This window comes from Sminthopsis crassicaudata, chromosome 4, assembly GCF_048593235.1.
Source record: "Sminthopsis crassicaudata isolate SCR6 chromosome 4, ASM4859323v1, whole genome shotgun sequence".
In the NCBI taxonomy this organism is placed as follows: Eukaryota; Metazoa; Chordata; class Mammalia; order Dasyuromorphia; family Dasyuridae; genus Sminthopsis; species Sminthopsis crassicaudata.
The window spans coordinates 321,426,406-321,450,907 of record NC_133620.1 but is presented as its reverse complement, the minus strand read 5'-3'; the positions used below and the strand labels follow the sequence as shown (position 1 = coordinate 321,450,907).

At 37.1% G+C, this 24,502-nt stretch overlaps 1 protein-coding gene across 3 annotated transcripts in view; it reads left to right on the top strand.

Moving 5' to 3' along the window:
* The window catches only part of CCDC57 (coiled-coil domain containing 57), a 275,586-nt gene extending 254,712 nt beyond the window's left edge, over nt 1-20,874 (top strand). For 2 of the 3 annotated variants that reach the window (XM_074260497.1, XM_074260495.1), the window contains exon 18: nt 19,079-20,874. In XM_074260497.1, coding sequence (XP_074116598.1) covers nt 19,079-19,284 — 206 coding nt within the window. In that variant the 3' untranslated portion in view covers nt 19,285-20,874. The remainder of the gene's footprint in view (nt 1-19,078) is intronic. The other variant, XM_074260496.1, reaches the window with a different exon arrangement.
* The last annotated feature ends 3,628 nt before the right edge of the window (nt 20,875-24,502 follow it).

Here is a 24,502-nt window from a genome sequence, read left to right as displayed (position 1 = left end):
CCCACCTTTCTACTTTCATAAGTTTTGTTCCTGGGTTTTCTCTAGCACCTTTCCTAGGATGACATCCTCCATCCCCTATTCCTCTAAAGTCTTCTCAAGTATAGACCATAGGAATTAAGGGGGAGAGGGGATAGGAAAAAGGAATGCACTAAGGAAAAAAAAAGAGGAAGAAAAAAGAGAATCATTGTTTGGGATGTGGAAAAAAGTATATCAACATGGAGGAAGGAATGGATAATGATCTTATAACCCTCACACATCCAAATTTCACAAAGGAAGTTTGACATATAATTTGGTGAAGAAATAAGCAAATGGGAGTGAGAAAAAGAAACTGATTTAAAAAGGAAGGAAGATAGTGAGAACTAAAATAGTAAAAACAAATTTCAATTTTATAGGGTAAATCATAAAGGAGAGAGGAGAATCAAAAAAACAAAGCGATTTGAGTCTGGTGCTGGTAGAGGTACAGAGAGAAAGAATAGACTACTTTAAATATAAAATAATAGAATTGATCACATCCTTTCCTTTCTCCATCTCCTTTTTTTTTTTTTTTAACCACGTAAGAAAAAGAGAAAAAAACTATAAAAGAATTAATGGGAGGGGGGGGAAAATCATAGTTAATCACCTTCATAAGTATGAGCAGGATGAACTCAACCTGCAAAACAGAAAACAGTATGGATTAGAAAGTAAAATCTTAATATGTTATTTATAATAATCACATTTGAAACCTAAGGATCCACACAGATTTAAAATAAAAGTCTAGAACAAAAATTTTTTATTATACTTAAGGCTAATTTTAAAAAACGAGAGATAACAATCATAACCTCAGAAAAGGCAACAATAAAAACAGATGTGGCTAAAAAAGACAAGCATTATATTTATGTTTATACTTATAAACATTATATTTATATATATAGGCATCAGAGATAATGAAATAATATCAGTATAAATATTTTTACATACCAAATGGTATGCCCTTTAAATATTTAAAGGAAAGGTTAACAAAATTTTAGGGAAAACTGACAAAACTACTTTTAAGAGATAAATATGGTCCCCTGATTAAGAAGATATAAAGTAAAGAGAATCACAGGTCAATATTTAATGAATATCAACACAGAAAAATTAGTAAAGAGGCAACATCAATGTAACAAAAAGATAAAAAGGTTGATTCGGTATTAAAAATGTAAATATATCATTTGTAATAAAATAATTATGATTTTATTTGAATAGATGAAGGAAAACTTTTACAAAATATTATATTGAAAATATTTACAAGCTTGGAACAAATTGATTTTTATTTAATATGGTAAATTGTGCTGTTGAAAACTAAGAGTTAACATTATCTGTAATAGATAATAGAATCCTTTCCAAGTAATATCAGAGCAGCAATATCTATTGTCACAACTATTATTTGTTAATAGTATTAAAAATGCCAGCTATCTCAATAAGACAAGAAAAAGAAATTGAGAGAACAAGTCTGAGCAAAAAATAAATAACAAAAATTAATGGGATTTTTTGATTCCATGGTAGAGAAGGGGGAATGGAAAGGAATAAACTTTTATATGGCACCAATCTTATATATACCAGTTCCTATGATAAGCACTTTACAAACAGTATCTCATCCATCTCACAACTTTGCAAGATAGATGCTGTTATTATCTCAACTTATAGTTAAGGAAATTTGAGAAGTTATATGACTTGCCCAGAGTAACACATATCTGCAACCAGATTTGAACTGAGGTTGAATTTTAAACTCAGTTCTTCCAGACTCCAGCCTTGCTATTCTATTTATTATGCCATCTGGCTGTCTCTAATCCTAGAAGACCCCCAAAATTAAATATTTCATTGAAATAACTGAAACAATTACTTCAGCAAAATAGTATCAGCCCCCTTTTGTTTTCCTGCCTTTTTTTTTTTTTTTTTTCCTGAGGCAATTGGGGTTAAGTGACTTGCCCAGGAATACAGCTAAGAAGTGGTAAGTGTCTGAGGTCACATTTGAACTCGGGTCCTCTTGATTTTAGGGCTGGTGTTCTATCCCCTGTGCCATCTACCTGCCCCAGCCCCTCTGTATATTACCAACAAAACCAGAAAGAAGAGATAAAAGGAGAAATTTTATTCAAAACTATAAAATATATAATATCTGAAGATCCATTTACTAAAATACACAAGGAATTAGATGAATAAATGTTCATTAATTGTTGAATGTTGAAATGATTGGAATTGAAATTGAAATAATTGGAGAAATATTAATTGATTATGTTTTGGTTGTGTGCTTATATAATAGAAATGGCAATACTATATAAATGAATTTACTTCAATTCCATAGCAAAAAACTACCAGAGAATTGCTTTACAAAACTAGATAAGATTTATCTAGAAAAATTAAATATCTCAAAGGAAAAGAATGGGGGAAAAGGGTAAGGAGGGGTAACCAACAATAGTCAATCTCAATCCATACTACAAAGCAATAATTATCAAAACTATTTGTAGTTTTGATAGTGGTTAAAAAATAGTAAAGTTGATTAGTAAACTAGATTAGGTACCTAAGATCCAGAAGCAAATGAATATAGTAGTATAGTGTTTGAAAACTCAAAAATCATAGGTATTGGGCTAAGAATTTAATATTTTGACAAAAATTACTGTGAAATTCTGCCAGCTGTCTGGTAAAAAAATAGGTTTGACTAGGATTTCATACTATAAAGCACAACAAGCTCCAAATAGATTCAGGACCAAGCTATCAAAGGATATATGTGATAAATAAATTTAGAGGATCAGGAAAAGAGATATTTTATAATTACGGATAGGGAAAGGGGGAAGAAAACAAGGACTTATTAAGTGCCTATGTGCTAAGTATTTTACAAATATTATCTCATTTGATCTTCATAAGAACCTTGGGAAGTAGGTACTATCTCCATTTTACAGTTAAGAAAACTGAGTGAGAGTCACTCCACTAGGAAGTACCTGAGGTTAAAATTAGGCCCAGTCTTCCTGACTCCAGGACCAACTTGCTAGCAATAGCACTAGCAAACCACTCTTATTTTAATTTGAGACTTTACTTTTGTTTTTGAGTTATTCTCTCTTTCTTGGTTTGTATCTTCAGTATCTCTCTCTCTAGAATACCCTTTTGTGATGAGATTCATTTTCTTTCCTGACTTCAGACTTGATATTAAGTCTAGTTTCTGCTGTTCCTGTTACCATTTTCTTGGGATATTGAATGTTATGTTTTCTAGAATTTCAGGGACAGTCCAGAATGGAGACCTGTCATTTTTCAGTGCTCCCAAAGTGATCTGATTCTGGGCAAAATCTTTCTGCCCCTCCACCTCCCACTTTAGCTTGAGTTTTTTCGTGTTCCTGACCAGGGTTTGGGTCTGACTAATAATACATTGGTGTAGGATTCAGCCATTATCAGCCTATCCAATCCAAGTACACATTTGTTAAGCATTTAGTATGTGTTGAGCACTTTCCTGTGTTAGTTATTCCTCTACAGTCTTCAGATTAGTCTAGAACCTGGAACTGAGATCCTGCTCTTCACCTGTGGTCCAAACCATGCTACTGCAGCTTGTTTCTGGACTTGTGTTCATAATATCATTTCTTATCTGATACAACACCCCAGGGTACCCCTCTTCAGTCTGCCTTTTATCTGTAACCTGGAACCAGCAAGGAGAAACAGCAATTAGTTGGTACCTGTACCACTCCCCCCCCCCCAACATAAGTCTTGGGCTTCCCCTTGCTCTTGTACAACTTCTCCCCAAACTGGAATGCTTCACAAATGGTGTATTTCTGTCCAGACCTAGTCCCCAGGGTCTGCCAACCTGGGCTGGGAAAATGACTCACTATGATTTTTTTCTTGTATTTTCTCACCAGAATTTGATCTGGTACACTTTCTAGATCTTCCTGGAGGAGTTTGGGGAAGAACTTGGCTATAATTCTTCCTAATGCTTTGTCATCTTGCTTTGTCTCCCAGAAAATCATTTAACCTCTTAATGCCCTCTAGCTAATACTCTAAGTTGCAGAAAATATATTGACCTACTTTGAGAGACTTAAGTTTCCTCACCTGGGAGAACTCTAATGAGATCAAAGGTTCAATCTTATTGTATATAAAAACAATAGCTAACTTTCCAGTAGAAAAATGGTCATAGGAAGTTAGTTAAAAAATAAAAATGGAAGTTATCAACAGCCATTTGAAAAAAATACAGCAACTCCATCCAAGATGGAGGATTAAACATTTTCTGCAATCCCTACAACTACTCAAACCTTTGCAAAACAGAAGTACACCAAAGATAAAGCAACTTCAGCTATTTCCATAGTCTAGAACACCCAGAATCAAAAAGGTTTTAAGAAAAAAACCCACCAAGAACAGACTCACTGACCCTAAACTCACTCAGCACCATTCCCCCACCTCCCACAGTATTGATGACCAGCACATCCAAGGACCTAACACATAGACTTATAACATCTCTACATCCAAATCTTCATTCTTCTTTTCAGTGTCATGGAGACCCTGGTTCCAGGCTGCAGAAGTTTGACCTGGCCATGACAGATAGCCACCATGGCTTTAGCCCTTCAGAAGCAAAAGTTTACACTGGGGGCTGTAACCCTGTAGCATTAGCACTGCAAAATTCAAAACCAATACCAGTGCATACAACCTTGTTGCACCAGCAGGACCAAGCTCCAAAGTGCCAATCCTGAGGCAAACAACCCTACGGTACCAGTGTAATAGTTTTCTGAACTGCTGGTGTTGAGTCAGAGAACTAAAGAACAGAACAAGCCATGCATGGAGAGGACTGTGTAGCATTTCACTAAACATTAGGGAAAGAGCATGGTATCCAACAGGGTCCAGTTCTGATAATCCAAAAGTAACCTGGAATAGAGACACTGAATTATGAATTGTCCAGCAAGGAAGGAAGCTGAGGCACTTTAAGATCTAGTATCCAATGAAACCATCATCAGAAGGGACAGAGTCAAAAATGAAAGGGGAAAATTGGGGGGAGGAGAAGAGGATTGAAATTACCAAAGATTTCAAGCAGAAAACTCAAAGACCAGATAAATCAACAGGGGAAATGTTAGCAACAGAAAGAAATTCAATCTCAGATCTAGAAAATAAGTTCAGACATCTATGAATAATACTTCAAAGGAAAATAAAATGATTCAACACTTGACAAGACAGAGGATCCTATAGAATGTAAGAAGAACATGGAACTACAGCTCATTGCTCTCCTGGGTGGTCAAGAAGAGAAATGAGAATTTTTAATACAGAATGGATAGCTTACACAGCAAAAATAAAGAACAGAATAGAAAAATTGTGCTCTGTGATGGCAAGTCTCACCAAAAGAAACAAAAAAGAACAAAACAATAGTTTGGGAATGCAAATAATAGAAATGAAGGATAATATAGAAGAAGAGAAGTAAAAAAGAAAAGAAAAGAAGCTTACTAGGCAAGGAAAACATGCTGATTTTGAAGACAGAGTATAGAATTATAGCTTCCAAAAGAACACAGAACAGAAAACTTTAACATCACAATGCAGGAAAAAAAAAGTTCATCAGATGAATAATTAAAAAAAAAAAACATAATCATGCTTTCTGACAAAGTAAAAATATTCAAAAAATATTAAGGGATAAACAAAATTATATTATGTTAAAAGGAACCATAGGACAAAATGCCCCAAATCACTAATACTAAATTAACAATTTATTCCTTATGCCCATCAAATTGGCAAAGATGACCAAAAAAAAAAAAAAAAAAAGGAAAATAATAAGGAAATAAAAGGAAAATAAGAAAATAAGAAAACAGGCACTTTAATGTACTGTTTGTTGAGCTGTGAACTGATTCAGCCATTCTGGAGAGCAATTTGGAACTGTACCTCCCAAAAGTCACTAAATGTTCATACCTTTTGAAACAGAAATACCAGGGGGCAGGTAGGTAGCACAGTGGATAGAGCACCAGCCTTGAATTCAGGAGGACCCGAGTTCAAATCTAATCTCAGACACTTAACATTTCCTAGCTGTGTGACCCTGGGCAAGTCACTTAACCCCAGCCTCAGAAAAGAAAAAAAAAGAAAGAAACAGAAATACTACTACTAGTTTGATGCACTGGAGAAATCAGAAGATAAGGGAAAGGACCCATATTTATAGTATTAATTTTGTTTTAATGAAGAACTGGAAATAAATGAGGTTATTTGGGAATGAGTAAATGTATTGTACATTATGGAAGCAATGAAATATTGATCTGTAAGAGAGAGCAGAAGGGGCATGTGTTTTTTTCCTCTAAAGAACTAATTTCACCTTTTGTCTTTTGCTTTACTTATTCCATCCATCTTAGAATCTTTAGAGCCAAGCCATTCTTTTTCTAAGGTTGTACTTGGACTTACCTAAACGTCTTCTAGATTTATGTCTTGAACTTCTTTTAACCCGTGGCATTTTTTTCACTGCATTGGGAATTTTCTTCTGTTTACTGATGTTGCCAGTGAAAGTTTCTGGATTGATACTTTGTGCTGGAACAAGCTTCTGTTCTCCCTTTGCACTCTTGAATGGAATTCCTGGGGCCTGGGTTTATGTCCTCTGTAGTCTAGATGCTGTTGTGGCTAAACTGCTATAATTCCAGACAGACTGTGTTATGGGCTGGGCCTGATTTAGACCAGTCTGGTGATTCAGGATTGAAATTAGAACAAAAGGATATATTCAGAGATCATCTAATAGTTAATAAAAACTTATCCAAATCATGGGAAAAATCATCAGCAAGAATACAACATTGATTCATTTGAATATGGATTCTTTGCCTATGTTGACCTTTTGTTGTTCAGTCATTTTTTCAGTCATGTCCAATTCCATAACTCTATTTGGAATTTTTTTGACAAAGATATTGGAGTGGTTTGCCAACTTCCTTCTCTAGTACACCTGACAGATGAGGAAACTGAGGCAGACAGGGTTAAGTGAGTTGTCCAGGGTCACACAGCTAGTTAGTGTCTATAGCCAGATTTGAACTCAGAAAGATGAGTCTTCCTGACTCCAGCCCAGTTTCCTAAATCAATGTTGACTTGTTCATGGTCTATCTAACTTTTGTACTTTGGCTACCAGGAACTATGTCAATAACCAGAACCCTGGCTACTCCCCTGAGTCAATTAAATCTTGAGGGCCATTTCAGTATCATTTAAAAGAAAATGTAGCTTAGCCTCCTCCATGGCAGATATGGCAGATGTGGAGGTGGTTGCTGGTACTTCCTTTTTGTTTTTTTTTTTTTAATTAATTAATTAATTAATTTGTTTTATAATTATAACTTTTTTTTTTTTACAGTACATATGCATGGGTAATTTTTTTACATTATCCCTTGCACTCACTTCTGTTCAGATTTTTTTCCCTTCCTCCTCCAACCCCCTCCCCCAGATGGCAGGCAGTCTTATACATGTTAAATATATTATAATATATTCTAGATACAATATATGTGTGTAGAACCGAATTTCTTGTTGCACAGGAAGAATTGGATTCAGAAGGTAAAAATAACAGTTTACACTTATTTCCCAGTGTTCCTTTTCTGGATGTAGCTGATTCTGTCCATCATTGATCAATTGGAATTGGATTAGGTCTTCTCTATGTTGAAGATATCCACTTCCATCAGAATACATCCTCATACAGTATCATTGTTGAAATATATAATGATCCCCTAGTTCTGCTGGTTTCACTCAGCATCAGTCTCTCCAAGCCTCTCTGTATTTCTCCTGTTGGTCATTTCTTACAGAACAATAATATTCCATAACATTCATGTACCATAATTTACCCAACCATTCTCCAATTGATGAACATCCATTCATTTTCCAGTTTCTAGCCACTATGAAAAGGGCTGCCACAAACATTTTGGCACATACAGGTCCCTTTCCCTTCTTTAGTATTTCCTTGGGATATAAGCCCAGTAGTAGTACGGCTGAGTCAAAGGGTATGCACATTTTGATAACTTTTTGGGCATAATTCCAGATTGTTCTCCAGAATGGTTGGATTCTTTCACAACTCCACCAACAATGCATCAGTGTCCCAGTTTTCCCACCACCCCTCCAACATTCATCGTTATTTGTTCCTGTCATCTTAGCCAATCTGACAGGTGTGTAATGATATCTCAGAGTTGTCTTAATTTGCATTTCTCTGATCAATAGTGATTTGGAACACTCTTTCATATGAGTGGAAATAGTTTTAATTTCATCATCTGAAAATTGTCTGTTCATATCCTTTGACCATTTATCAATTGGAGAATGGCTTGATTTCTTATAAATTAAAGTCAATTCTCTGTATATTTTGGAGATGAAGCCTTTATCAGAACCTTTAACTGTAAAAATTTTTTCCCAATTTGTTACTTCCCTTCTAATCTTGTTTGCATTAGTTTTGTTTGTGCAGAAACTTTTTAATTTGGTGTAATCAAAATGTTCTATTTTGTGATCAATAATGGTCTCTAGTTCTCCCTTGGACACAAACTCCTTCCTCCTCCACAAGTCTGAGAGGTAAACCATCCCATGTTCCTCCAATTTATTTATGATTTCGTTCTTTATGCCTAAATCTTGGACCCATTTTGATCTAATCTTAGTATGTGGTGTTAAATGTGGGTCCATGCCTAGTTTCTGCCATACTAATTTCCAATTTTCCCAGCAGTTTTTGTCAAATAATGAATTCTTATCCCAAAATTTGGGATCTTTGGGTTTGTCAAACACTAGATTGCTATTTTTATTCACTATCTTGCCTTGTGAACCTAACCTATGCCACTGATCAACTAGTCTATTTTTTAGCCAATACCAAATGGTTTTGGTGACTGTTGCTTTATAATACAGTTCTAGATCAGGTACAGCTAGACCACCTTCACTTAATTTTTTTTTTCATTACTTCCCTTGAAATTCTCGACCGTTTGTTGTTCCATATGAATTCTGTTGTTATTTTTTTTAGGTTATTAAAATAGTTTCTTGGAAGTCTGATTGGTATAGCACTAAATAGATTAGTTTAGGGAGTATTGTCATCTTAATTATATTCGCTCGGCCTATCCAAGAGCACTGAATGTCTTTCCAATTATTTAATCTGACTTTATTTTTGTGGCAAGTGTTTTGTAATTTTGCTCATATAATTCCTGACTCTCCTTTGGTAGATATATTCCCAAATATTTTATACTATCGACCGTTATTTTGAATGGAATTTCTCTTTGTATCTCTTGCTCTTGGATTGTGTTGTTAATGTATAAAAATGCTGAGGATTTATGTGGATTTATTTTGTATCCTGCAACTTTGCTAAAATTCTGAATTATTTCTAATAGCTTTTTAGCAAAGTCTTTGGGGTTCTCTATCATGTCATCTGTGAAAAGTGATAATTTGATTTCCTCATTTCCTACTCTTAATTCCTTGAATCTCTTTCTCGGCTCTTATTGCCGAGGCTAGAGTTTCTAGTACTGTATTGAATAGTAATGGTGATAGTGGGCAACCTTGTTTCACTCACTTCCTTTTTGTTTTGATTGATCATTGCTTCATCTGGTGTTTTTTCTTCATTGCTGGAGGAGTTTCTCAAGGTAACTAGGCTCAGCTATAAACTTTATCACCACATTTACTAAAATCCTCCATAAATTGCTTTGATGATACTCTTTACTTTTTTCATACTTTTCTGTTTGTAATGTGTTGCAGCCTACTCATACCACCATGCAGCTTTCCATTGCTCTCTGGATAATTCTTATTTTTATTTATTCAGAAAGTAGTGTCCCATGCAAAGACATACAACAAAGGAATTTTGGTATTAAAAAGAAAAGGGCCTTTGATTCAGGGAAAAGCTTGGAGTCATTAAGAGAATTTTACAACTTTTCAAAGGCAATCCAAGTGAGATATTTCTAGGGCAAACATTATTCAACAAAAATTGCCGGCATAACAAAAAGTCTTGCAGAAATTGTATTTAGACCAAAATCTCATCACAGATACTGAGATAAACTCCAAATAGATATATGATCTAAATATAAAGGGTCAAATCATAAGCAAATTAGAGGCTCAAGGAAGAAAACATGTAACTGTTTAGAAAGGAGTAGTCATGGCCAAACAGGATAGCGAATAAAACAGAAAGCAAAATGGATAATTTTAATTACATAAAATTGAAAAGTTATTGCACAACTAAAACCACAATACAGTTAAAATTGAAAGGAAACATCCTGGAAAAAAATTTTTGCAGAAAACTTATGAAAAGGACCTATATTCAAAATAATAGGAAATTGTTTCAAATATATAAGGATATTATCCAGTAGCCAAAAGATAAATGATCAAAAGCCAAGAACAGGTAATTCTCAAAGGAAAAAATCCAACAATTATATAAAAATGCTCCAAATTACTAGGAAAAATGCAAATTTAAACAATTTTGAGTTTCTAACTCATATCCATCAGATTGGCAAAAATGACCAAAAAAAAAAAAAAAGAAAAATTACATTTATTAGAGGAGTTGTGGGTGCTGTTGTTTGGTCTGTGGATTTGTCAGGTAACTCTGGAAAACAATTTGAAATTCTATGCCAAAAGTCATTAGCCTTTATATTCCTTCTAACCCAGCAATAACACTACTAAGACTGTACCTACCAAAAGGTCAAAGAGAAAGATAGTGTGCCATGGACAAAATATGTATGTGTCTAGCAGTGCTTTTTTTTTTTTTTTTTTTTTTTTTTTTAGTAGCAAATAACTAAAAAGTTAGGAGTTCTAATATAATGATTATATGAATATGATGAAATATTATTATACTATAAGAAATGATTAAAGGGACATTTTTCAGATACACCCAGGAAAATCTGTATAAACTGATGTAGAAATAAAGTAAGTAGAACACAAAGAACAATTCACAGAATAATAACAATACGATAAAGATAAACAACTTTGAAAGATTTAAGTGTTCTTGATCAATGTGAATCCAAAGAACCAAAAATGAAATACTTCATCTGCCTCCTGACAGAGAAGGATAACCTCAAAGTTCAGAATAAGACTTACATTTCTGGTTATGAACAATATGGGGATTTGCTTTGTTTGACTATCATATCTAATACAAGAGTTTTATTTTTCTTTAGTCTGGGAGGTGGGGAATGGGGAGGAAGGAAAGGACTAGCAATGAGGTTACTGAAATTTAAAAGAAAAAAGAAAACAAAGAGGATCATTGAAGCATTTTTTTGAGAATAGACTTTCATAGAAAACATGTAAGCAGGACAGTTTTGGAGATAGCATGCTGAATTATATGTTTAAAAAGAAAAGTAAGCTGTTCATAATAGATTTTCAGCTTCATACACAATCCTCTTTTCCTTTTATGGTTTGTTATTGTTACTGTTTAATAAATAATTGAATAAAATAATAGAATAGAATAAAAAATAACATTTTAACATATTCACAGGGAACACCACTGTCATAGAAAAGCCTTTAAGGCAGCATTTTGCTATAATTTTAAAAAATATTTTTTTTCATTGTCAACCAACACAGTGGAATCTTTCATTCTTTAGACACATCTTTTAGTCAGTTTAATAATGAAAAAGATGTGGTCTATTGTGGAAAATCGCTTGGAAAATCATTTTACCTTCTAGTACTATCATCTAAGATGCTCTCAATGGGTAATAAATTATTCTCATAAAAATTTCTGGCCTCTAGTTGGGAAAGAAGACATACTAGACAGTAGTTACAGCTTTTTTGGGGTTTTTTTTTTTTTTTTTTGGAAGAAAGAAGGAACAAGACTTCCCTTTTTCTCTCCCCTCTTCCTATGCTTTTGCTATTTTCTCATCCTTTAGATATCTTAAAAATCTGTTCCTCAATGTCCTTACAGTTATATCATTTTCATCATGGACCTCCTCCATGTATTTAATAGAGTACAGTTTTGTTCTCTTCGGAGCACAGAAACATAGGGAATATATTTATACAGATATGGCTATAGAGAGAGATACCTTTATCTCCTCTACTACATGTGTATCTCATTATGAATAGGGGTCATGTCTTAATCACCTTGTACCTGGCATAGTATGCAACAAATATTTGTTAAGTGATTGGCTAAGAAATTGGCATGTCATGATTTATTTCTAGCAAGGGAAACAATACCAATATGCATGAAACAGTTACAGGAACAATTAAGTGCTAAACTCTGATGGTAAGAAAAGTGTATACACTTTAGTTGTAAGAGAAGAAAAACAAATGTAAGCAGATCTGAGTGATCTGAATGCCACAGAAAGACTTCTTAATCTAAAACATATTCCTAAACAACCTTCCATAAGGGCAAACAAGTGATATAGTGAATAGAGTGCTATGCCTGGAATCAAAAAGATCTGAGTTCAAATCTAGTCTCAGATCATTACTAGCTGTATGACCATAGGCAAGTCACTTATCCCTGTTTGCCTCAGTTCCTCATCTGTAAAATGAGCTAAAAAAGGAAACAGACCACTCTAGTATCTTTGCCACGAAAATCCCAAATGGAGCCATAGAGTCAGACATGACTGCAACAACTAAATAGCATCAGTTAGCAAGTAACCTTCTAGACTATCTGAAATTCCATCATTTAAAATTTATTCCTTTGTACTAAAGTATTGTTTGTGAATGGTATAGTGGATAATAAAAATATATATATTTATCAAGTGCCTACCATGTGCTAGATACTGTGTTGAGCACTAAGAATCAAAGAAGGACCCTTCTTTGTATTATCAAAGAATTCACATTTTAATGGAGGAGAGGACAGATGACTAGGTACATATAATATATATGATGGATAACATAGTGTAGATAAAGGGAATCTTAGTGGTTTAGGGGAACTAGGAAAGGCTTCCCTTGGTGGTGGGGCCTGAGATTAGTTTTGAAGGAAACCATGAAAATTCAGAGGCAAAGATGAAGGGGCAAAGCATTGTAGGAATGAAAGAACCAAGGCAAAGGCATAGACACAGGAAATACAATGTTAAGCATACATGGAAGGGATAAAATGTAGGAAGAATGGAAAAAGAGGTAGTGACCAGGTATTTATGTCAGGGGACTTTGTTCCTAGAGATAGTAAAGAGTTCTCTGGAACTTATTGAATAGGAAGGTGATACTGTCAAATCTACCTTTTAGAAAAATTACCTTAGCAACTCCCAAGTGGAGTAGTGAAAGACTTGAAGCAGAAACCCTGGTTAGAAAATTGTTCCAGTAACCCAGCTGAGAGGTAATAAGGACCTAATCTGGAATTGTGGTTGTGTGAGTAGAGAGATAGGGGCCGTATACAAGAGATGTTGGGACAGTAGAAATTACAAGATTTAGCAGTGAATTAATTATGTAGGGTGAGTGAGGGTAAAGAGTCCAAGATGACAGAGGTTGTAAGCCTATAAGAGGATGACAGAACTTTGAAATGGAATCAGGAAGATCTAAATCGCAGCCCACCATCAGATACTGACTTTATGATACTAGATAAGTAACTCAACTTCTCCATGCTTCAGTTTTCTCACCTGTAATTAGAAAGTTAAACTCAATGGCCTCTTAAATCTCTTAATGCTCTAAATCTATCATACTCTGATCCTATATATACCTCCTCCCATCTCGACCCAATTCACATTGGCAAGTTGGATTCCCAAAGGGGTTACTGCTACTTAAATTCTATGGGTAATCCTATAGGTAACTTCTCCTAACTCTGTATAGGTCATGAGCCCATACCATTGTGTTTTCCATAAACAATCAACCTGTAGATTCAGTTCTTAAAGCATTTACTTAACTGGTATAGCCAAAAAAAAAAAAAAAAGTACAAAATTCTCACAAAAACAGTCTGCTTTGAAGAACAGTTATAATGGTAGTCAGGTGGGGAGCCATATAAGTCTCTATGTCCTTTCTTCAGAGAATCCTGATTCTCCTGATGAAGTTTACTATAGAGCATGCCATCAATATCCATTATAGACAAATTACTCTACTGCTAGATTGGGCTGATTCACTACAGAATATAATCTCAGCTGGACAGAAGATTTAACTGGGCTCCTCAATATTATGATATTCATTCTGGTTGTTATATATTTCATCAATTCTTCCTAACAAAAACTCCATACTCTCTATTTCTACTTCCACCTGAGTACAGGCCTAGAAACATTTGTCTAGAATACTGAAATAGTCTTCTAACAATTTTTCTCAGTCTACATTCTCCACCCCTCACTTCATCACAATTCATCTTTTATACCACTGCCAAATTAATCTGCCCTGTGTATAATTTGTCATGTTTCCTAACGTCCTCCAATTAGAGTTTAGACACCTTTGCCTAGATCAAGATGATCTACAATATGGCATGATCCTACTCTCTAGCCTTATCTCATGTTACTTTTTTAACTCTTTCTTCTCTCAATCAAACTACTACTTTCTCTTCCATGGATACATTCTTCTTTGTGCCTCCACTATGCTGCCGTAGTATTAGATTTTTCATGGTAACTTTTTCCTTCTAGCAGAAATTTAATAGTACTTCTGATTTATTGCCTTCCAAGTATAAATATTATTGTTCCCATCTTGCAGATAGAGGATCTAAGTTAAATAGAGTTTAAGTAATTCACTTAATATCACATAAATCACTGCCAAAGCTAAGACTAGAACTTAAAGTTCTTGTCTCCTGTTATATGTGAGGATACAGTTGAGTAAAACTAAGAAGAAAATAGCCTAATTTGCGGAGGAGAAATGAAAAATATTACAGCAATATAATTTAGAGTAAACTGTCTTTGTATAAGCATAGCAGGAGTTGTTCCAAAAGCAAATAGGTTTCTTTTCAGGAACTGTCCAGTAATCCTATCCTTATGGTCAATATTGATCAGCTCTTTACTCCAGGACTGTCCATGCTAGGGGCATGCAACAGAAGCATGAGAGAACTTGTAGAGGAGCAAGAAAAAAGAAAAAAGCTGATTTGAAATGTTGTTTAATAAATTCATTGAAAGAAGGCCAAAGGAACTAAATTTACTTACTCTAGAAAAAGTTGGAGAGGGATTCAATATCATTTTTCCAAGTATATGAAGGGAGATAAGGTGACTAAATAGGCTGAAGCAACACGAACATGTTAGACATTGAGAAAGACTTTCAGACTCCAAGTATTATAACACACTGGGATAACCATAGAAAGACAAGAAACCATAATTTACAATTTTTTCACAGCAATATGCCCTTTGATTCAATCATTTCCTTTATTCTTCATTATCCTCTTTAGTGGTTTATCTGTTTGTGGAATGGGTCTTCATTCAGGCCTTCTCTTGTCTTTTGGTATTTAAGATTTTCTCTTGTATTCCCTATTAGTTACCTTTGGGAATCTTCCTCACCCTTTGAAGTCTTTCCCCTCCCACTATTATCCAATTCTTGAGGCTTCCCTGCTAAGTTTCCTCATCCTCTTCATTTTGGGAGATCTAGGAGTCCCTATTCCCTGAGGCCCAGAGTTCTGGTCTCCTCTAACCTGTGATTTTTATCACAGCTGTCCTGACATAATTTTCTTCTTTTTTTAAAAATCCAACCTCTTCAGTTTTTTTAAATTGACTATACATTTTTTTTATCTTGAACTTAAAAATACAAAAAAGTAGGTACATATATAAAATAGAAACAAAAGTGAAATTGTATATGTAATTGTGAATCTTTATTCCCTATCATTTCCTTTATTAAAGGCATACTATATAATAAATATAGCATTTTACTTCCAAAGCTGCCTTGCTTGGCTTTTCTTCCTTCTGAATTATTATCTGAACTCTTCAATGCGTATTTCTAAAATGTGTCTATGACTCTCCTATTTCCCCCTCTTTCTGGCATTGTAATTGCTACCCCTCTCTCCCTTCTTCCTTCCTTTCCCAATTAAAAACAGAGGAAAAAAATAATCCTTATAGCATATAAGTATAATTAAGCAAAATTTATCTGTATAATGACCATGTTCAAAAATATATGACTCCTTCCATATCATGCATCTATCACCTCTCTACCAAATGAGAAACATGTTTTATTTTAGCCTTTCTGGAGATATGGTTGATCATTGCTCTGACCAAATTTCTTAAGACTTTTCAGGATTTTTTTCTTTACATTATTGTTGTCATTGTATAAATTATTCTTCTGTTTCTGCTCACTCACTTCATAAAGTATTATTTAATACTAACCATGACTTTCTGAAATCATCATTTTTCATTTCTTACAATAATAAATATCCCATTAGATTTACTCAGCCATTCTTGATTGATAATTGCCCTTTAGTTTCCAGGTCTTTGTTTCTTTCTTCTTTTTCTGCTTTTGTTTTTCATTTCATTACCCCTTTGATATTGTATAGGATGTAGAAGACCCTTACCCAAAATGACTACTCAGAGATCACTCAAAATAAAAAGCAGAAAGCAGAAAGGTTGTTTATTAAACCTCTGGAGGATGAGCTGTCCCAGCACGAGATAAGGAAAAGAGAAAGCTCATAGTAGGAGGGCTAAAGAAGTAGTAAAGTTACACTGCTTTTATATAAGAGATTACATCTCAAGTAAGAGAGCATTGAGAAGGGGGTGGGGGAGAGGTTTCTAATTGATTGTTGCTATCCAGAGAGATTGGAATGGAAGGTTTCTGTTTCCCTGAAATCACCTGATTTCTAGGAAACAGAAAATCAGGCCTTCAGGCTTCAGATAATTAAGCAGACAATGCTCAAGCTAATAGACTAAATATCGATAAATGTCAAATACTAATAAATGTCATCAGTTCAGGTTAAGTAAATATGTTTATAACTGGCCAAAGCTCAAATAAATATGGGCCTGTACATATTATACAAGTCATAGAGGAAACACAGAAATAATGAAAATAAAATACAGAAAAAGAATTCACACATTCCTGTAAGTTCTTCACCTGATCTCTCTATTTCACACAATATCAAAAGTTATGCTTTCAGATATTCCCTCTGTGACATTATCTTCCCTCTTAATATTCCATCTGTTGAGCTTTATGAATTTTTATACTGAATTCTTGTGTGTGTGCATGCATGTGCAAAAGTGTATATATTTAACCCTTCTTTGATGCAGATGAAAATGAAGTTCATTTGAAACCCACTTCTTCCACATTTGTACACTTTTTTTCACATACTTCAATTATGAGAAATAGTAAATCCCATCTCTTCTTCCTCCTTTCTTATACTAATGTATTCCATTTAATCTTTCTTTCCCTTCCTAACATCCTCAGAATAGAATCGAGTCACTTCCATGCCCTCTTCTCCCCATTAGCACTGTCATTTCATTTCCATTTGTTCAAATAAATTTACCTTATAAAGTCTTTTTTCCCCCTTAAGTTTATACTTTGTCCAATTTTTCCATTCTTTTAAATGACTAGGTAGAGTCAGTGTCTTTTACAAAATGGTGATTTGGAGAGAATCATTGTCATGGACAAGCCCCGATATCTGTAGACCTTAAGTCTCAAGACTTAAGTGCTTGCTTGTGTGAATGCAGTGAATATATGGGTTTGGTTGGGAATTAAACAAGAGCACCAAGTATTAAAATTTTCTAGAGGTTAATTCATGAGATCTTTATCCACTGTGTATAGTAGAGGAGGAGAACATTATTGTCCTTTGTATTATTATGTAGCTGATTCTGAACTTTAGGGATTGGAGCAGTATAGATAAATCAATTAGTTGGCCAACTTGCTCATTATGTGATTTACCTCAATCATCAATTTCCTTGTTGCTCAGATTCTGCCCTGGGTCTTTTCCAGTTGGCTGTTTTTAACTTTGTGTCTGGTTAGCTCAGTTTTTTAAAATAGGTCATGGTGAGGTAGAGGTTATAGGTTCAGTTTCCACATGGGTCAATTCCTTTTTGCTCTGAGTCATAGCCATAGACTTCACCTGTGAATTCAGTCTATTGTCTTGAATGCATATCACTGGTAAAGAACAATAGAGGGATATACAGATCAATAACACCCCCCCCAAAATGTTTTTAAATACCTGTATTGCATGTAGTGATCCTGGGTCAGAAGCATCATCTTAGAAGTAAAAGGCTAACACGATGTTAAGAAAAATGATAGAGATTACTGGAAATTTCTGAGGGGGGAAAAAACCCTCTTTCTCTGGAGTGGTCTGCATATAGTCCCATTTCAAGACACAGGGATGGATTAGTTTTGCAAGCAGCCCAAGGACTTGATTTTCTCAATCACCCTGGGATTCTCTTACTTGCATATAAAAGACAAAAGGAAAATGATGTAGTAGTTAAAGAACTAACTAATTATAGTTTTCCAGCATTTTCTTTTTTCCAGCTCTACAGCTTGAGCTAAACCATGTGAAGTAGGACTGATTCAAATAGCAAACTTCTCCTCATGCAATGTTTGAATTTACTCATAGTTATAGATAGTTGGGTCAAGCTTTTTTTATTCTTGTTATTATTGACTTAGCTGTTGTTCATCCAGTAGGAGTTTAATGGCCACGATGAGATACTAACTAGAATGCATTTTGACAGCATACATATCAGATGATGGTGCCAGTAGATTATGGGCTCCTTGAAGGCAAGGTCTATCTTTGGACTCTATGTCCTTAGCAGGGTGCCTGGCACATAGTAGCTATTTAACAAATGCTTACTCACTGACTCTTGAGAACTAGTGAAAAGCTGCCTGAGAGGTGAAACTTCAGGTAAACTATTAACCACAAAAGTGCACATTTCTCTTTCTTTTGACTTAGAATAGGACCAAAATCCGAGATTTCTATTTCATGTTGTGAAACAGTCATGACAAGAACTTGTGTTTCTCTAGGTCCAAGTGTCCTGAGTGCCCCAGTGGAGACTGTAGGGCTAAGGCTGGATCAGGAAAGCATTTAAAGAGCACATGTTCACAAGGACCTCCTGTCCCCCAGGACACTGAGGACAGGACACAGTAGCTAAAGCTGTTGTGCAAGACAGTTGCAACAGCTGCTTCTGTAGACTCTCTAGCTTGTTCTGGCTCTAGTTAAAAAAACTCAGGAGTTTCGAGAGATCCTGCTAGTGAAGGAAGAAGGAAAATAATTAAAAAAACAATATCTAGTTCCTTAACATATCCAGAGCTTCATTTTCTTACCTATTATCTATGTTTAATCACATGCCTTTTTAATCTTAATTTTAAGACTTAAAATTTTTTAAATTTATTTAATCTTTAATATTACCAAAACTTTTTTTTTTTCTTTCTCTTTACATAGTAGAGCTTCCAGCACCCAAAGCAGCTGACAGCCTGCAAGAACTGAACCAGGATACATTAGGGACTCCCAGAGCTTTTACCATTGAAGGGATGAAGTTGGAGGTCCAGCCAAGACCCAAATCCACCAAGCCCTCCAAGCCTCATCCTGCAAAACTGAAAATTACACAGAAATCATCAAAAATCAGGAACTATAATGTGAAAGACTAACTTTAATATGACAGTGCCCACCTCCTCTATCTCCAGTGACAGAATCTAAAACTGGAGTCTCCAGCTGTTGTTGGTGTAGTTGTGATGGAAGAGCAAAGCAGAAAAAAAGTGGGTTCCTAGATTCAGAGTAGAAACTTTTATTACCCATTCTGTTGCAGATGGCTCTTTTTGGTGCTGCCTACATAGTTAATTACAATTAACAAACATCTTAGCTTTTATATTAGTTTTTGTGGTAGGTTGTAAGCTGTCTTATATAAATACTAACACTATGAATGAAAACTCAATAATCTCATGAAAATCTCTTATTTTCCTGCGTAACAGTAGCAACAGTGACCTACTGTTTCACTAGGTCTTGGCTCTCTGTCGTTAGACTCATCCAGTGGCTACCAATAGAAGGGTAGCGCGAATTTAGGACAGTGCTCAGCTCCATCTGCATTCCTATTTGTGGGATGGGTATTTTTCCTTTTTATTTTTATTTTTTTTAAAACCTGGCAAGGGAGTAGGAAGAGGATATCTATTTGTTGTAGAAGTGTTTCTTGTATATTTTCCCTTCGCAGGGTTTAACCATGATTTTGATAGAGCTTCTCAGTACCAATCTTGCAAGAGGAAGAGGGCTATATCCTTCGGGTCCCAAACTTTCAAGGGTCTTCAATACTTTCTTGGGACATTTTGATAAAGAGACCTATCAAATAGTATCACATTAGAAAAGCAAACATTTTCATGTCAATCCAAAATTATCCTCTGCCATTCTTTTGCTAACCCCACAGATGCTTCCTCTTAAATGAGAACAGTCTGTATCATTAATTCAGACTGAATTTCTCACCGAAGAAAGTTGGAGTCCTTTCATGCTTTGAGGCCCTACATTTCAAGAGGCAGGAACAAACATTTCTACTCCCAGTCATGAGCTCAGCCTTATTGCCAACATCTAGAAATGGGTCATGATAGAGTTATTTCTAAATAGTAAGGATCATTTCAGTGTGCTGCAGGCTGTGGACATATCTACTTATTTCTTTCCATGGCACAGTCTTACTATATAGGTTTTGAATTTCCAAAGACCTACCTTAGATCTCATTTGTATTCCCCTTGTAAAGCAGGAACCAAATGCAGCGTGGCACCTGGGTCATTATCTTCTCACCAGCTTCTTATCCACTTTATGGCACTAACTTAAGTGTTGGGGTTTTTTCCCCCCCCATTTAGGGCCAATGTGAGTAGCCTTGGGATCTAGAGACAGGATAAAGGGTCTAAACATTGCTCTTGGCAAAAAGTTGATAGATTAGAATTACAGAATGTGATATTTTCACATTGTTAATTTGATTTGCTTGATTATAATTATCTGCTAGAGGATGAGGAATAGAATTGGGAGGGGGGAATGGGTGACTTAGGGAGTAGTGATAGAGATGCCCAAAAAAATCAACAAAATACTTAAAATACTAAGAAGAATAAAGAAGGGGACACATAGGTCAAGTATGTCACTACCTTGTAAATTTACATTTATGCAATCGCCCTTTTATGTTGAAATGTTTGTGTTGATGATTGCTAAGTTCATAATAAAAAAAAAAAACATTTAAAATCTATTCTGCTATAAATGCATATGTTGTTTCCTGCCTCTTCCCTTGCAAGCAAAAGGTTCCTTTCATCGGCAACACATATATTACAAGGGTCCTACCACTGAATCACTGGGAATTCACATGCATTCCCAATGCCACTGTTACAAAAACAGCCATTTCTCAAGGTCAACACTGGCCCTGCTCTGTACTCAATGCCCCTCCTCTTCCCCCAATTTCTATTTTATCCATTTTCTAGAAGTTTCAACCTTTCCCTACTCCTAGCAGAATACTACTTTAGTCAATGCAAAGTTACTCATTGTACCACCCACATTCTGTACAAGATGTTGTAGCTTTATGGTCTTTCAAGGTCTGAAATGGCCTCCTCCCACATTTTCTACCTGTTGGATCAACCTTTCCTTTCCTTAAGATACAATTCAAGATCTATCTTCTACATAAAACCTTACCAGATCTTAAACTCCCTCCTACCAACTTTACATTATTCTTCCTTCCAGGATCTCTCTCTATACTGTTTTATTCCTCCTGGGTCCTTGTACTATTAAAATTTTTATTATCTCACTCCAGATAATCCCCTTAAGAGATTATAGTTTCATTTTTATATACTACAGTCTACCATATATAGAATATATACCAAATGGTTATTGGATTTGACTTGAGCAGCTAGATTTTCCTAAGGGCTTTGAGTTAACATTTATTATTTTACTGTCAGTTTCCTTTTCTAGAAAATGTAGCTCACACACTAAAGTAGACAAGTAGCTCCCTAACCTTCTCCCCAGGATATAAAGGAACCTCAGTCTACTTCTACAAGATGTTATAAATACCAGTGGTATTATCAATCCATATAACTGCTTGCTATATAATGATTAATCAGAGTGGAAACTTTAGAGAGATTTGAAAACATCTTTGCCTTTCTATAATCCAACTTATCAGTAGTTTGCTGCAGTTACATTTGAAGTGGCTAGCAGAAATAGGGAGAACAGGTTTAAAATGTATATACTTGGCTTTATGTCTGATCATTACAAAGGGTCCTTTATTCAGGAAAATAGGGTATGTGGCACTTCAGGGAGTTATGAAGAGTACTACATTCCTGTCTTCAAGAAACTAAGCAGACTGAACTCCAAAAGTCACATTTTTTGCCCCAAAGAGTTACAAGGCTTGCTAAAAATAATGTCACCTCCTGAGGGGAGCTGCAAATGACATTGCCTCTAAAATTAGGAAAGAAAGAAGGAGACCAGATTTTAAAACTTCAGATTTTTAGTGACCTCTAGATAGATAGGAAATGAAAATTTCCTGAAATTGAGAGGAGGTAAAACAAAGGCCATTCAAGGGACAACTGGAGAGACTAGAGAAAAATACCACAAATCAGCCTTTTCTGAACTCAGCGCTGAACTATCTTTCAAGCATTAAGTTCTTATATAGCTCTTTTTCTTTTCTGATGAAGTTTGCAAATTCATCTACAAAGGAAGGGGAGAGGAATGAGGGGAAACCAAAACAGTAAGATCCCACTAACTCCTACTCTCCTGTTTCCAGAAACCAAGATTTTGACAACTTGGAATCTAGTACAACAAAGAACTGTGAATGAGGGATTAGGCAAAAAAACCTAATAGCGTCAAAGAAGACACCTGGTTTGATAGATCTCACAACACTGCTCCTTTCTTCTTTCCCCTAAATGTACACTTTCCTGTCTAGTGTTTTTCTATGAAGCAGCTCCCTTCTGCTAGAATGCCTTTAGCTCACTGTAATCTTGCTGAAAATCCTATCCTTCCTTCCAAAGCTTGATCAGCTCAAAAGTTCGCCTTCCTCCTGGGCCAGGAGTCATCTCTGCCCTCTCCCGAGCACACTGCACCTTTCTTATTTGATCTGTTCCCTTTTACCCCGGTGTCACAGTTACTCTGTAAACATCTTATCTCCCTTGCTAGATCCTAAGTTCCTAGAGGGCAGGGACTCCATCTTGTTCAGAACTCAAGAAATTTTCTTCCACACATGTAAGCTCACCTCGCTACCAATTAAAAAGTGGGGGCAGCTAGGTGGCGCAGTGGATAGAGCACCAGCCTTGAATTCAGGAGGACCTGAGTTCAAATTTGGTCTCAGACACTTAACACTTCCTAGCTGTGTGACCATGGGCGGCAAGTCACAACAACCCCAGCCAAAGAAAGGAGAAAAAAAAATTTTTAAAGTGCCTCTCTGTCGGATTCTCCCTAATCAGACAACTGATAAGGTCAAAAAATGGCAGATTTACTGTTCCCAAAGAGCTTTTACCCCACTGGGGGGAGGGGAGGAAGCAATCCGAATTTAAGTGGGCTTGCGTTTATCCCGAGTCCTACGGAAAGGGGAAAGCTGGAGGGCTAAAGCTGACTACTCTGGGCACGCTTCAAAGGGTGTCCGAGACCGCCCCTGGGAGCGAGGCAGCAGGAACTCTCTCCGGCCTCTACGAAGCCCTAGTCACAGGTGGGATCCGATCCGACCGAAAGCAGACGAGCCAGGAAAGCGGGGGCTGGAGGCGAACAGCTCCCTCACAGCAAAAAGGGCCCAGAAGGGTCGCTGGCCTGAGGAACTGGCACAATGCCCGAGGAAAAGGAGGGAGAGGGGGGCTCCAGTAGGACGTGCGCCCTCCTCAGGGGTCCAGGGAGAGCGACTAGCAGGGAGCACGCCCAGCCCTGGGGCTGAAGGCGAGGGAAACGCGAAGCCCGCCCAGTCCTGCCCGTGAACTGCAGTAACCTCGGCGGGAGCGCACTCGGCCGGGGTGAACGACCGCACATAAGCCAAGGCGGCTGGCATGCGCGTCCACCGCTAGACTCGGGCGGGCGCCCAGCTCGGCTAGCAGCCCCGCGGGCTCGCGCTCCGCTCTCCCACCCACCCACGCAGCCATCACATCACCCTATCGCCTAGCAACACCTACACAGGTCCCGCCATTGGCCGGGCTAGGCAGGGGCGCGCACGCCCCTAGCTTCTCGATTGGCCGAGGTCGAGTGAATGAGCCGAGGGCCTCCCCCCTGTTCCCAACCCCAGTCTCTCCGTTTCTCTTCAAAGTGGCGGAGTGGGAATGGCCGCGCGCAGCAAGGCTAGGCCTAGGCGCCCCCACCCTCGCTACCACGCCACCTGAGCTCTCCTTTCGGCCCCATACAAGCATTCCCTCTTTCCCATTCGCGGCTCCCTCAGGATATATTTGAACACATGGCGCTACAGGACCTTCCGGCGCCGTCTGCACACATGGCCCGATTCCACACACACCCTCCCTCCCCCCGGAATCACGCGCGCGGGAGTCCCGGGTTTTGTCTGGAGTGGGGGGGTAGGCAGGACGGCTCAAATCGGAGACTAAGAAGGGGGCAACAGGAGACTACTATCCCTCCCCCCAAATCCCCGAGAAAAGCGCGAGGGCCACCCCGGGCAACAACCCCGGGCAATTCAGCTATCTGCCAGAAAGCTGCCGGGGGCGTGGGGGTGGGGAAAGCAGAAAAAGGGGGATGCCCGACTGGGGCAAGGGTGGGGGAGGAGGGGGAGGATGAGCCATCGGGCCCGCCCCCGCGCCGTGCCCCGCCCGGGGGGCGCTTCTCCGCCCCTCCCCCGCGCCCCCTCCCTATCCTTCGACCAGGGTCCCCTCTCTGGGACTCGCGCCAGCCCCGCGCACTGGGATCACCCCACGGCCGGCTCCG